At 40.6% G+C, this 15,261-nt stretch overlaps 1 protein-coding gene across 1 annotated transcript in view; it reads right to left on the bottom strand.

The window, feature by feature from the left end:
* COL25A1 (collagen type XXV alpha 1 chain) overlaps window positions 1–15,261 on the bottom strand; it is a 195,579-nt gene that overhangs the window by 10,320 nt on the left and 169,998 nt on the right. The window contains exons 32-35 of the mRNA XM_075929187.2: window positions 10,717–10,770; window positions 8,151–8,177; window positions 7,020–7,073; window positions 1,670–1,756 (exon numbers count right to left, since the gene is read on the bottom strand). Coding sequence (XP_075785302.1) covers window positions 1,670–1,756; window positions 7,020–7,073; window positions 8,151–8,177; window positions 10,717–10,770 — 222 coding nt within the window. The remainder of the gene's footprint in view (window positions 1–1,669; window positions 1,757–7,019; window positions 7,074–8,150; window positions 8,178–10,716; window positions 10,771–15,261) is intronic.

Genomic DNA, 15,261 nt, shown 5'->3' with positions numbered 1-15,261 from the left:
GAAACTTTATACTTGATATACAACCTACTTCATTTTAACATTCATCTTCAGAGAATCGTGCTTTGCTAACAAACAATATCAGAACATGCAGACCAAATTTAACTGCCAACAATTGAAAACACCTATATTGAACCTTTCAGAAATGTGAATGTACTGTTCAATTTTAATTGGAAAAAATAAAATATACTTAGATTAAAAAAAAAAATCTGTGTTGCCAGATTGGTACAAGGGAGAGGATCAACAAATAGACTTTTAGTATAGGGGGGAACTTGAATTCATGCTAACACAGAGTGGGGGAATATTGTGTGTATTTCAGGGAGGTAAGTTCCAAAGGAAAGACCATTAAATTGAAAACGTTAAATAAGGAAGACAGGGTTTGGGCTGCAGACCATTATCTTCTTATAAAGCTCAGATAAGTTTTACATTTCAAATTAAAAGACTATTCTGATCTATAAGCCCGGTCCCCAAAACTTTGTTCACAGGACCTGATCCTGCAGATTTTACTCATATCTTAGCTTTTTTGCAAAGCTCTATGATTTAACTTTGACAGTGGGTTATTTATCTCATTCTCTGCATAAATGTAATTTTGGCTCACTCCTGGAAAAAAAGATGCACTCACAACTCCCATTGTTTTCAGCTGGAGTCAAGTGTGCAGAACAGTTTTGGGTGTAGGTTAGGGTGAAACACATTCCTATGCAGACAATCAGCACTACTTAGGCTGTGGGACAAATAATGTTTGTTCCTGGTACTGGCTTTCTGCACAGAAGTGTATTTCATTCTTAGTGAGCAAGGCAAAAGGCACGTGTGTGGGGCGGGAAACAAACAGTGCTGAGGGAAAAATTACGTTGGAAGAACATGTGACGTGGGAGCAAAATGCTGGATGTTAGGTTCCAGGTATTGACAGAATGTGTCTTCTGGATACAGTTATGATTGCTGAAGCAGCTGATTTGTTCATGCACATGCATGTATTAGGTGGATAATGTAAAGTCTGCTCAGAAAAACACCACTTTACACGAAGAACAACGGACTACATACAAAGGAATCGCATGCAGGGTTGGTAGGAAAGAGAAATACTGTACCAATTGGCAAGGGGCATCCAGCCCATCCAGGCCTGGCTGGCCTGGCTCCCCTTTTTCCCCCTTAATTCCACGGAATCCCTGTTTGTAAAGATTAACTTGCAACGTTACTGACAAAGAAGTGTCTTTGATATTTGATTCAGCTGGAGCAAACAACAGTAATAATAATAGAGACCAAGAGGAGCAAGCTTACAGCACCAGTGATTAAAACCTGTGTGGCAATGATCCAGGTACAATCTCAGCTTAGCTTTTAAATGGCTCGCCTGTAAAAAAAAAAAAGAACTATGCAGCAGAACAGGTTCCCAATTTGTATAAAACATTGGCAGATAAGCACAAGTTGCCAAAATGTCTACCCAGCATGTTCCATGAAAAATATTCCATAAGTGAGATTCATTTTTAAGATCTTCATACTGGTAATTTAAACCAAATTAGGAGGACAAACATAGTCCAGGCAGTAATTTGCAGACTAGGAGATGAAGCGCTTTGAATAATACCAGGTTATACTACCACTGTTGCTTGCTCCTCTCCCCTCATTGTAACCCATTATAATCTACAGCAGGAGGAGCGATTTCTAATACATGAGTGAGACATACCAACGGGCAAGGTGCATCTAATCCAGGGGCACCCTGTTCTCCTTTCTCCCCTTTAGGCCCCTTTTTGCCTTTCTTTCCCTTTTCCCCCTGTGGACACAATGGTTTGGATAAAACAGATGTTTCATTCTTTTGGGTAAAAAAATATAAATGAAAGAGACTGGTTTAAAAGATGAGGGTTTTTTTTGCCAGTGGAGGGCTGAAAGGACACTTACCACTGTGTTCTGGTTTGGATGGCACATAATGTAGAGAAATAAATGATATGATCATAAGCAAGAAATGCATCAGTTGGCATTATTGAGCTTTTGTATTAATGTCAGTGTGGTGAAATATTTGAATCCTAAAGCAGGATTTGAAATTATAGGCTGACTTCCTGATTCAAATTGTGGACAAGGACAGAAATGGCAAGCGGAATGTGTCCCTTTCTTTGGGAGCTACAGAGGAAGTAGAATTTCCAGTCTGAGGTGTCTTTGGAACAACTAAACAGATCAATTTAATTTCTGTCAATGGGTGACCAGAGGGAAAAATAGTGGGAACAACTGATTCCCAGTGTGACTTAGTGGTGATTATGTCCCAACATGTCTTATATTGAATGGATCTCACATGCATCAGTCCCAGTACCAAATCTGCCATCAGTTACTCCTATGCATATCCACTGAAATCAATGGGATGGCACGGATACTGCTCTGAACACAATTTGGCCCTTCATTTCAAATCCTGCTAAAGGGCTCAGAAGATCCAAACTGCTTGATATTGAGGTGCTCTGAAATTTTCCAGCAATCCCTTCTCAATTCAGAAACTAATCATAAGTGCTAACGGCTATGTTCATTTAAATTTTGCATTCAATACATGATTTCCAAATACCTCTCTACTCCTTTGAATAGGTGACTGAGTTTGCTTTTTAAAACAAGCAAGCGATTAAGATTTCTGAAAGACAAGTTTACAGCCAATTTCACAGCTTTTGATAAACCACAGAAATGAGACACGGAAAAAATAATCTTCTTTTTCCCAATTGGGCAGCTCTGAAAAGGTGACTCCACTCAAGCAGTATGTGATTTTTGGAAAGTCAATTTTGTAACTGATTTCACACCAGTTGATCACAATGGTAAATGAGTTTCAGGCTCACTTGCAGTTTAATCAAACCAAAACTGCTTCTATAAAAAAAAATAAAAGGAGAGGAGGGCATCAGGTACATTACAAAGAAATAGGAAAATATTGAAAGGAAAATTAGTATGATGCTGGAGAACAACCAAGGAAGGGATTTCAAGGTTGTGGCTATGAAAGGATTTGATTTGTAAGGAAAAGGATAAAAAAAGACAGATGGAATTGTAAGGAAAGAAGGTAAAAGGAGAAGGAAAGAATGCACCTTTGGAAAGGCAGACTTATTTAGGATGAAGAATAGTAAATGGACTTTCAACCAGTTTCACACCAAACACAAAGATTAAATACATTTAGAAAAGGATTTTTTTTTTACAAAAATTGATTACATTTAAGAATCAAACTGTCTTACTGTAATGCATTTACACAAGGGAAAGCACAACAGACATGAAATACTACAGTATACCGTACCATTCAAATGAAAACAGGAGTTTTCCACAAATAGATATGCTGTATTTATGATATCATGTGAACAGAATGCCTCATCTATCTTTCCTGTGTGCCAGAAAGCATTCTTCCATCAATCCAACTGTGTCTACAAAGGATTAGATCAGCACCCTTGATGCTTGGGGAATGTGTGTGTGTGTGTGTGGATTTTTCACACGCCTGCACACCAAAACTATATCACTCTACGTGTTAAATGTAAACCAAGCCTCAGTCTGTTTTAACTCACTGAGCCGCCTACTAATTCTTCAGTGAACTGGGTAGGATAAGAAAACATGGGGGATAGTTTCTTTTCCCTAACCTGCCAGTCCCCAGTCTCCTGAATTTCATGCAAATTTCAAGGGATCTCAAGAAGTCAAGGAGTATTGGTGTGAATGTCCCTTGTGTCACTACTGCTCTCCAGCACAGATGGATGCTGGGAAGCACAGCTCCTGCAGCAACCATATTTCAAGAGAATCTTCTATATGCCCTGATTCTGGACTATTTCCTCAGCATCTGCAGGCTCCTACTTTTCCTGGGCACAGATTCCCCTCAGCACACAGAAAGGAGCATGAGACTCTTGGGTGTGGTCTATACTAGACCAGGCAGGTCGGCTTAAGGTATGCCATCCAGCTATGCAAAATGCACAGCTGGATTTGGCTTATCTTAAGCTGAGCCATTGTTTACATTGCAGGAAGCCAAAGGGAGCACATACTTCCCTTACCCCTCAAAGAATGAGGCGTATAAGACATCCACGGGTGCTGCCCTCAGTGTTTGATTTGGGGCGTCTACATTAGGCCCACTAAATTGAATGTTAGAAGATCGACCTCCGGCGGGTTGATCTCTGTAGTGTAAACAATCCCTTAGAGTGAAGTCCTGTGGGATTCCAGACTTCCCCCTCTCCTCCAACATCAGTGAGGGTATGTCTACACTACCCCGCTAGTTCGAACTAGCGGGGTAATGTATGCATACCGCACTTGCTAATGAAGCCTGGGATTTGAATTTCCCGGGCTTCATTAGCATAAGCGGGGAGCCGCCATTTTTAAATCCCCGCTGCTTCGAACCCCGTGTAGCGCGGCTACACGGGGCTCGAACTAGGTAGTTCGGACTAGGGTCCTATTCCGAACTACCGGTACTCCTCGTGAAACGAGGTGTACCGGTAGTTCGGAATAGGCACCCTAGTCCGAACTACCTAGTTCGAGCCCCGTGTAGCCGCGCTACACGGGGTTCGAAGCAGCGGGGATTTAAAAATGGCGGCTCCCCGCTTATGCTAATGAAGCCCGGGAAATTCAAATCCCGGGCTTCATTAGCAAGTGCGGTATGCATACATTACCCTCCTAGTTCGAACTAGGAGGGTAGTGTAGACATACCCTGAGTCTCACTTTGTAAGATGGAACCTTAACCTGGGTCCAGAAAAATCAATCTCTGTCCTTCTTTTTAATAGTTAATGTTTTACCTTTTAAAAAGGTGGGCTTTAAAAATGAAATGGTAAATTATTGGCCTCTATATTTAGTGGGATTTTTAAAACCCATTTTAATGACTCAAAATACTACATTATTTAAGAGTAGACTTTTGAAAATTCATTTTTTTGATTAATACATTTTTTAAAACAAACAGACAAGAAACCCCAATCAAACTAACACAAAAAAATCAAGCCACTTTTAAAAACCTATTTCTTGAGAAGCGCTCCTAGGATATTACCTTGTCTGTCAACTTACAGCTTTGAGCAAACACGTTTTTACAGCCAAGTTATGCAGAAATTAAGGTGCAAACACTCACTCGCTTTTACGATAGCAGAGCTAGTGAGTACCTGTAGGAGAAACTATCAGTCTACGACTTAATCCAGAACCAAGGGGCTGCAGATTTATGTACTGCCTAACATTACCTGAAAGGAGCACATGCATGAAAGAGGAGATGTCACTGGTTGCTAAAAATGCCATGTTTTTTATGCTTCAAATTTCTGCAATGAGCCTCAGATTTTTGGTGAAGAAATGTAATAACCTGAATCTCTGAGACATCAGCCTAGCAGTCAGTATCAGTCAGCACTATTTAAAGTGACGCCATCCAAACAAAAAAATCATGATTTAGTCAGTGTAAGCTGGCAGAACTAAATTGAAATCAGTGCAGCTAATTTACACTAAGGATCTGGTCTCACTTCACTGACTTTTCCCCCCTTACCTCAACTACTCCAGCTGAGAAAAAAAGTTACAATGGGTGAGAGTGAGAGTCCTGAGTAAAAAAATGAATTGGATAAAATTAGCCTCTTTTGTTCTGATCTTGGAACAATGGCAAACAAATAATGATTTCCTCACATCCATTTTCCAAAAAAATCAGATTTTTTTTGAGCAGGAGAGGGGTTACATTTCTTTAGGTCTATGACTCAGCTGTGCGTGAACATCACGTTCTGGCTGTTTGCTCGGAAAGTTGTGCTAATGAGGGATGGGTTGGGCAGATAAGTTACAGGATATTGCTTCCTCTTGCCAAGAAATAGCAGATCTTTAGGCTTTGTGGGTACATGTACCATTAGAAGCAGAATCAGTGTTGCAGAGCTAAGATGTTTTCTAGTATAATTTATTTCCAAGATGTACATACCTTCTATTTCTTTGAACACAAGAAGTAAAAAAATGCAAAAACACGCCCCCCTCAGATGAGATACCACTGAGAAGCACCTGTCTTGGGCCTCTTTCTCTTGGAATGTCATTGTATAATATATATTGCTCCTCCTTCCTATCTCAGCCCCTGAGTTTTCTGGGAAATCCCTTACCTAGGATCACATGGTTTTTCCAAAGGTGGCCTGTCCTCCCTGCTCTACTCTACAACACAAAGGAACTCTAAAAACAAAATTCCATCAGAAAGAAGAGAGCTTTAACCTATACAATCCTCTTTAAAAAGGTGCAGGTGCAGTACTGCACAAATCCCTTTCTACGGAGAGTTTAATCCTCCTGAATGCTTATCCCTCAATGTCTCGTAACAGGCAGGATATTAGCCCTGTTGCCATAACAGTATTGTCTCTGTCCCCTGACTGGTAAGATGCATGGGCACTTTTGAAGCAAATACTCATCATACATGTAGTATTTATATTCTTCCCCAGAGTCACATTCTGGCCCTAAAAATTTAAATCGCTTTTCATTGTGCTTACTATTTGCATATTACTCAATTTGGGCTGTGAAATGAGGCTAGTTAATTTTACTTATGGTTTTCATGCACTAGAGAAATATTGCATTATTTGGTTTACAAATACTACAGAGAAGAGCTTTAACCCATACAAGTTGATTACAAATAATGAAGATAAGTCTCTTAATTGTAAAGTGTGTACATTTTGTAAATAATTCCTAGAATTATAATGAACCAGATCCTCAGCTGGTATAAATCTAGACCCACTGGAGTCATGGGGGCTGCAATGATTTATACCAAATGAGGCCTTGAGCCAGTGTTCTCTCCCCAAAAAATTCTCACATCAGTGGCACGTGCACTGAGAATCACAGACTGACAAGGACTTTCATTAAGCATGGTATGGATACCAGAAAAGGAGCCTGATCCTAGGGTGAGAGTGAACAAACCCTTCCCCTGCGATCAAGGCAAGTGTTGGATTACTGATTCTGCAGGGAGATTTTGGTTCTCCTCTCTGATGACTCCATCTACAAATACATGCAACCTGACTTTTGGCGCACCACAGGAAGAAAGATCAGGTTTAATGGACAGAGAATAGGCTTGGGACAGCAAAAGGGACTGGGCTGAGGAATCAAGCAGCAGATAATAGCACTGAGGTCACCTTTTCTCCCTTTTCGCCTAGATCACCCTTTTCTCCTCGAGGACCAGGGAAACCCTATAAAAAATGAACAAAGATATCTATTGGCTTCTCTGTCAGCGTAGGTTAGGTTTCAAAATACTGCTGGGAAATGAATACAGAAAAGAATACTGCAGTGCATGCTCTTTTTTAAGAACTTGTTTCATATTGAACAAGCTCATTTCCCAGCATTCTCCTATTGTTGGACATACTCAGTGAAGAGGGTTGCTGCAGTTTGGTGCCTTTGACAGCAGGAAAGGTGGGAATGGGATGAGAGTAGGGATGGCAATAGGCTCTGACCCGCATGCGGTAAGAAATCCTAAATTGTGAAAAATGCCTCATCTGTAAAGTTGTGGGATTATTACTTTTTTAATAGGGATAAAGTTATTCAACCAAATGTTAGTGGCTCCTTGTTCTGCTCCTAGTAAGTGGCAGTAGTTAGAGTCTGATCCTGCAAACCCTTATTACCTGGTGTAGTAGATACTACTGTGATTAGTGCCCGGCAGGTCAATGGGACTATTTTGGGTAGTAAAACCGTGCTTTGTAGGCTGTACTTTCTCAAAATGCAGTCTGTCCCTCTGACCTCTCTTTATCATATGCAAACGACAGCAAAGCAGTGTTTAGTATGTTCTCTGCATGGTCAGCATTGGGGTTGCCAGATGGTTTCACAAAAAATACCGATTCCCCCCCACAAAAAAAAGGCCAGGAAAAAATTCTGTTGAGGAAAAAAAAAAAAAAACAGGCACAGGAAAAGTTGTTGAGAAAAAAAAAGGGGGGCCGAAATGCAGCCAAGTACCCTTTAATTCCCAGGCCACTCCCCTCTCTCTCCATCCCAGCCAACTCGAGCTCCACCGCATATCCCAAGTGGCCTTCCGTCGGGTGCCCAAGCTGGGCCTTGGGAAAAACAAAAAAATACCAGACATTTTTGGGGTCTGGTATTTTCTGAATTTTGTTACAAGACGGAAGGCGCAAATACTGGGCTATCTGGTTCAATACTGGCCGCCTGGCAACCCTAGCTCAGCATGCACAGAAAATGGGAAATAAAAATTGTACTGCACCGAATAAAGGAATTATTTACCTACCATTTTGAGTAAATTGGTCATAAATTTTACTTACATCAAGGCCAGGCTCGCCATCTTTGCCCTGCCAAAGAACGATATAAACTATATTAACATCCCTAAGCTTCGGGACTATGTGATTCTTATCTGCTAATGATGCCTACGAAGGCTATCTTAATATGCAAACACTTGCCTTCTGCCTACAGGAGAGCAACAGCATTCTTTCTGTTCTGTAGCAACACACATTTCTAGGAGTTACACAAATAGCATTGCCATTAGTGAAGCAACTTTCTGTCAGCGTTTAACATTTCCCCGGCCTCCAGGAGCTGATAACTTGACTGTAAAAATTTGCTGTAGGTTGAAGCTTATTGCACAAGTTGCAGGAGCAAGTTAAAGCAAAGCAATCGCTAGGATTTCACCAGTTTCACTTCACCACAGGGGAGGAAAAGGTGATGGTTTTACTTATGAAAGTGGCCAGCAAATAAGCATACACTGAAAACTAATACTCACCCAGTATGTCACAGAGATTTTTAGTACACAGAAAGAGCTGAAAGCACTCCCTACCCATTGGTCTTTTCCTGCTCCAGACAAAGTCTATGGAAGTTTTGCCATTGACTTGTCCAAGCAGGATTAGGTGCACTGACTTCAGTGGGAGTTGAGGGCACTCAGCTCTTCAGAGGATCAGACCCACAGCATGCATCTAAAGCCTCATCCTGACACCATGTCTGTTAAGGAATGCACTGAAGTCATGCCAGGTCACCAATCCCAAAGCCATGGTTTTATATACTTCCTTATCACTAATTTATTTCATTTCTCCAAGGCTCAGACACAACAGTAGGGACAGCTGTGCTAGATAATACACAGGGAAAATGGAGGTAGGTTCTGTCACAGAATGGCTGTATCTTTAAGAATTGAGCTTCACTTGTGATGCACTGCCTAGCTTCCAACTGAGACTAATCCACTCAGGATGAGGTAATTTTAAAAGCCAGCAAGTGGTTCAATTGAGGGTAGAGTGTTCCCAGGAATGAGGAGGCTCCAGCAGATAACCGCTTGGTGAAAGAATTAACGGGAGCTTGTTGATTCTTGTGGGAGGCCCTGGAGTGGAGTTTGACTGGCAGGAAGTGATCTACAGAGAATAAGTAGGATCCTGCAGAAGACCCTGGATTAGAGGGAAGGGACAATTGGCGATGGAGAGGCATAACCATGGGGGCCGAAGGCATTTAAGCTATAAGGAGTAGCTCTGTGGTTACAACAATCAGAAAAAGAACACAGGATAGGCCTAGCTGTCAGATCATCCCCATCTCTTGCCATGTTCTCTGTGCCCCCCCATAGGCAATTTTATGCCTGCAGTTTTGAGGGTACACATAACTTGTGTGAGAGATGTCACTTCAATATCGAAATTTGAGGGAGCTATTAGACAGCCACGGGACATTAATTGTAACTGCAAGCTGTGGACATAAAAAAAGGGAGGGCCCTTAGTCGCCACTGTAATTCACTTGACTTCATCTTTTGCACTTGTTGCAAACAGCAGAGAATCCTGATTTGTTCTCACTTTGCACAGGTATGAATCACTACACAAGGAGCAAGGAAGTGGAGAATCTGGCCCTGTATCTTCGGAGTTTTGTTGTGGGACTTTCCTTACTCCCCTGCCTTTAAGTTGCCTGCTTTGGTATATTTAGATCCAATTTCTCTCTCTTCTGGTAGCTGATCAAAAAATAAGTGCCAAAATACTATAAGGAAGCCAGTGATAGAAATGTAGCCGTGTTAGTCTGGTGTAGCTGAAGCAAAATACAGGACTATGTAGCACTTTAAAGACTAACAAGATGGTTTATTAGATGATGAGCTTTTGTGGGCCAGACCTACTTCCTCAGATGAAATAGTGGAAGAAAATTTTCTTCCACTATTTGATCTGAGGAAGTGGGTCTGGCCCACGAAAGCTCATCATCTAATAAACCATCTTGTTAGTCTTTAAAGTGCTACATAGTCCTGTATTTTGCTATAAGGAAGTCAGTGAGACTTCCAGGTCAAATTTGCAAACTTGAGAGGTTTGGATTAGTTTTAGGTCATGATCTGAATTTCTGAATATTTTACCAAAGCAAACCCAAACTATGAACCTTTTAAAGTTTTCCCATCCAGAACTCTCAGAAATGCAAAAAGCAAAATCTTCCACATGCAAACACCACAAAAATAGTAACAGCAAAATATCATCACATCAAAGAAATCTGAAGAAAACATTACAAAAATCACAAAAACTTCCATATCTACTCTCTGCCCTGAAATCTTTGCCAGTCTATTTTGGTGGTCTCAAGGCATCTAACAACATGTACCAACTACAGATAATTAAAATGGCGTGAGTTGCAGAATAAGGGACACTGTAACTCTAGATTTCCTCATTCTCGTTAGTTTGTTAGTTCCATTCTTTTACTTTTGCATAGATGTAAGTGTGTGCATGGACCTGCTTCAAGCACAGTGACTTGCATTTTTAGGGATTATTATCTGCCCTTACATCTTGCAACTAATTACACTGCTGGATGAAGAAGGGTCATAAAACACAGCAAAATTTAATCAAGGAGTGGTGAAAGTGCTGTACAACTTTGAATGTATACAAGTCCCATGCAACTTACAGGCAAACCGTATGGTCCTCTGGGTCCAGGGTCACCAATAGCTCCTTTTTCACCCTAGAAGAATAAGATTGAAAACACACATATGGTTCAATCAGCAAAGAGTATCTTTATGTGAAAAGGATCCCTTTTTCCCTCCCCTCAATAACAGAAGTCTACATATCTCTTATCCTTTGTCTGGATGACATCTGCCTATCTGATTTTCAGCAAACAGTCACATGAAAAAAAGATAGGGTTGCATATTCCTATATTCAAATATACCGACTGTGTCTCTTTCTGGGCAACTCAAGATAAGCCAGGTCAGCATGATAAATGACAACTGTAATAAAGGTAAACATCGTGTAATAATGTTATATTGTGTTGTTTGTGTAGTATCACAAACGTGTATAGTCATTAAACAGCCAGTGCAATGAGCTTCCAGCCAGTGTTATAAGCTTGTAAGAGCTGGAGCACTGGGTCCTCCATAGGAGACTAATACTGTAATGGAAGCTGTGGGTGTTCAGCACTTTGTATCAGGCTCTGGCTCAACAGCTGAGTTTTGCTAAGACGAACAGAAAAATGAGTGCCAGTTAGCTGCTCTTTCAGTTCCAGAAGCTAGAGATGCCTCTGCTCAGATATATTAAAAAAATTCTAACCCAGGGTGAGACAACCAGAAGTGAATCCTAAGTCAGGGGAAGAACAGTTTCCAAAGAGGAGTCATGTTAAAGCAACTATCCACATAAATTTTTACAAGCCAAGACAGAGGAAACATTTCCAGAATGAAATGAAATCTCTAGAAAACAAATGTAGGATTGGCATCAGTACTGGGCTTGGGTTTATTCAAGACAACTGACAGGAAAAAATAAAACACTTTTTAGATCAATTCACACACAGCTCTGCAGTGCTGCAGCTGCAAGACCTCTGGTGTTGATCTTGTTAAATCATGTGTGCTAAGCTCCTGGTGGGCAACAAAATGGGAGACTCCAAGAAACATCAAGTGTGATGCAGAAAGTAATGAAACATTTGCTTTCCAGGGAGTTCTTCCTTCTTACTAAGCACTGAACCACACAGCCTTTTGCTGGGACTGTGTTGCTGGCGGTGTTGTGTTTTGCATGAGACAAAAAAGAGAGGTTCTGGTCATATATGGTTTTCTAACCTGCTTATTTGACCATGTTCCCCCGGGAGTGTTGCTTGGATATCTTCTTTTTCTTTTCCTTACAAAGCATTAGTGTAATATTCCTGGCATGCAAAGCCACCGTGTGCTTTCCCAGAAGCTGCCACAGTTCAGTGGTAGATGAACTGTCTGCGTTTTAGTGAAAGGTGCTCTGAAAATCCAGAATCTTTATCAAGTTTATTAATGGAAAGGGTACATTTTAGAAATACAGACCAGAGATGTAGCTGTGTGTATTATCTTAGGGTGTCATGGCTAAATCATGTGCAACGCTCTGACAACGTACCACTTAAGTGTAAATTATTATGGCTGGGGCAGTAACAGCTGAAAAAAAATCTCAACCTCTTGTTTAACAATCCCCACAGCAAGGACTACATTAGGGGTCTGACATTTGATCAGGTTTAGATACTTTACATTTTTGATGAAGATGAAGATTTGATGAAGATTTTAACTCCTTATATGCGCCTCAGTCTGGATGAGACTAAGTATCGGATGAAGGTCTTTCTGTTCATCTCCCAACTGCTTCTGAGCAGGCAGCAAGACGAGACAACAGGCGGTACTGGAAGTAACAGCTGATTTACAAAAATAATCCCCTGGGACCTCCACACTTTCTGGCAGAAGAAGCTAAGAGATTTGCTCACCTCCTTATAGAACAACTACAACGTTCTTTGATCCATACTTGAGATTCATCAAGACTAGATGATGTCCTTTTGATCTAGACCATATGGAGGCCTCTCAAAATAAGCCTGTATCATTGTTACACATATGGTAGACATAAAAATACTGGCAAAGGGTTTGGCAAATCAGTTCAGGGAACTCAGACCATCTATTATACACAAAGATTGAACTGGATATATACCCTACACAGACTGTCTATCTTCAGTATGAAGCACCTGCAGAAAAGTGTTTGGAACACAGGCTCGTGCCATCAGTGGCTATGAATTAGGACAGAATAAGGGGAAGGGGTAGATTGTTGGGACCGCTGCCCTGAACAGTGAACTAAACCACTAGCTTCAGGGAAACAGACATTCACAGTCTAGTTTTAAGAAGCTCTTAATCTTTTATTTCCAGAGTCTTGCCAGGGCAAAAAGAACAAGGTATGGCTCTTCAGTGTTGTTTCTTGCCATTTTAGATCCAGTGTCCCGAATGATGCTGTTCTGTGTTGTATTAAAGTACTGCAGGAATAAGACTATATTTTGGTGTCTCCCTGGAACTTGTACACAAACTAGATGAGAGGCCACTCTACCAAGGAGAGTATTGAATGAAAAATGTGTTATCAGAAACACTAACATATTTTGAATGTCTATAATGGCAGAAGTTTTAGGAAAGCCACATGTTTGAAGTCCTGAAAAGAGCTTAGCTCAGAGACAAAACTGCCCCACAGGTGAGAATCCTGTGGAATTCATATTTCATTAAGCATTAATCTTTCAAAACTTTTTCAACAGACAAGAGACTGGAAAAATAGTTTTGCTAGCCCCAAGGAACATACAAAATACAACTACTCTAAGATGTTTGATTGTCCAGCAGAAAAAGAGGGTTAGCTGGTAAACAGACTATGTAGATTAAATGTTGTTAGTTCTTTCAGCCAGTCTTTATACCTAATATTTAACAATCAGCGCAATTTTTTGGTTAGATAAATTTTTAAAATATAAGTGGAGATGGGTTGAAAAACTCACACAGTGCCTGGTGAAATGGCAATGCTTGTTTTCAGTGGACTAATAAAAATCTGAATGTATATAGCACCTTTCATACCAGAATAGCAAAGTGTTTTAGTTGTCATAGCTCTTTTCTGACAAGAAGCATTACATACATATATAGCATATTGCACAAAGAGTTATCTTGAAAACCTCCTCATGGTCTTCTGAGAGTATTACATTCCATGTAATAGATAATAATAATTTGCAATGCTTACACAACATCTTGCATTTTTAAAGCGCTATTTTATCAATAATCATATAGGGTTATAAAGCAATTATCACCATATCAAGTTTTACAGATGGAGAAACTGACACAAAGACCAACAGACTCTACTCTGGTTTAAATAAGTGCAACTTTGACTGGAGGCAATGGGATTGTAGTCTCTTATAGCAAAACTGAATTGGGCCAAGAGAAGATAAATGTCATGACCAAGGTCACACAGTGAATTACTGTCAGAGACAGAATTAGAAATAAGGTTTCCTGTCTTGGAGTCCCCTGAACCAGTTCTTTAAACACACTGCCTCTCTCAATACATTTTTGTATGTAGGAGTATTCAATATACAAACGTTCCTTGGAATGTTTGCCACATTCCAAGGAATGGTAGAAGTTATTGTATCAAGTGACTCCATGACTGCCCAAAATTCTGCATATATAAAAATGATTCCATATAATGAAGGAACTAATACTTTTTAATTTGTTTTTTCTTACTCCCTGAAACACTTGAGTCCTAAATCTGCACTCCATTACAGTGTCTTGTAAAAAGCAAGATTATCTTTTCAACTTAAAAGTATATGTGCATTTACAATTTACTTTGTATGTTCAACTGACCCTCGGTAAACATTTCACCTTGAGAAATCTACTTACCCTTTCAATTTAACACTAGCTTCTGTTCTTGAAGAAAAGATTTAGCTATCAGCAGGGACAAAATTTGATCCAGTACTGTGATATCCAGCAGCCCTATTATGGGCTAGTGTTTGAAATTTAGAGGTTGACGTCCAAAGGTAAAATGTTTGCGCTCCTGATTTTGCATACAAAATCTCAATAAGTGATTTGCAAATTGTAATTATGCATGAAAATAGCAGACAGCACATTTGTTATATATTCCAATTTAAACAGTTAAAATATTTTTACAAAGGTTTAGGCACCCTGAGACATGACATAAATACCACAACAAAATCCCAACAGCATTAAATGATTATTCAAGCAGGAACTCTGTTGATCTATCACATACAAAAAGCTCCTTTCCACCCCCATCACTGAATTGATTAGTTCTATTTGGGTATGTCTACACTACAATGTTAGTTCGAACTAACGGACGTTAGTCCGAACTAACATTCATAGCCGCTACACTAGTGCTCCGCTAGTTCGAATTTGAATCGAACTAGCGGAGCGCTTAGTTCGAACTAGGAAAACCTCATTTTACGAGGATTAAGCCTAGTTCGAATTTACTAGTTCGAATTAAGGGGTGTGTAGCCCCTTAATTTGAACTAGTGAGAGGCTAGCCCTCCCCAGCTTTCCCTGGTGGCCACTCTGGCCAACACCAGGGAAACTCTATGCCCCCCTCCCGGCCCCGGACCCCTTAAAGGGGCACGGGCTGGCTACGGTGCCCGTGCCAGGTGCAAGCCTGCCAGCACCCAGCCAGCAGACCCTGCACCTGGCACGGCACAGAGCCACCCACCCGATGTCCCCCAGCCCACCCC

Source organism: Pelodiscus sinensis, chromosome 4 (genome assembly GCF_052426305.1).
Source record: "Pelodiscus sinensis isolate ZL-2025 chromosome 4, ASM5242630v1, whole genome shotgun sequence".
Taxonomy (NCBI): domain Eukaryota; kingdom Metazoa; phylum Chordata; order Testudines; family Trionychidae; genus Pelodiscus; species Pelodiscus sinensis.
Note: the sequence above shows the minus strand (reverse complement) of the source record. Positions and strands in the feature narration are given on the sequence as shown.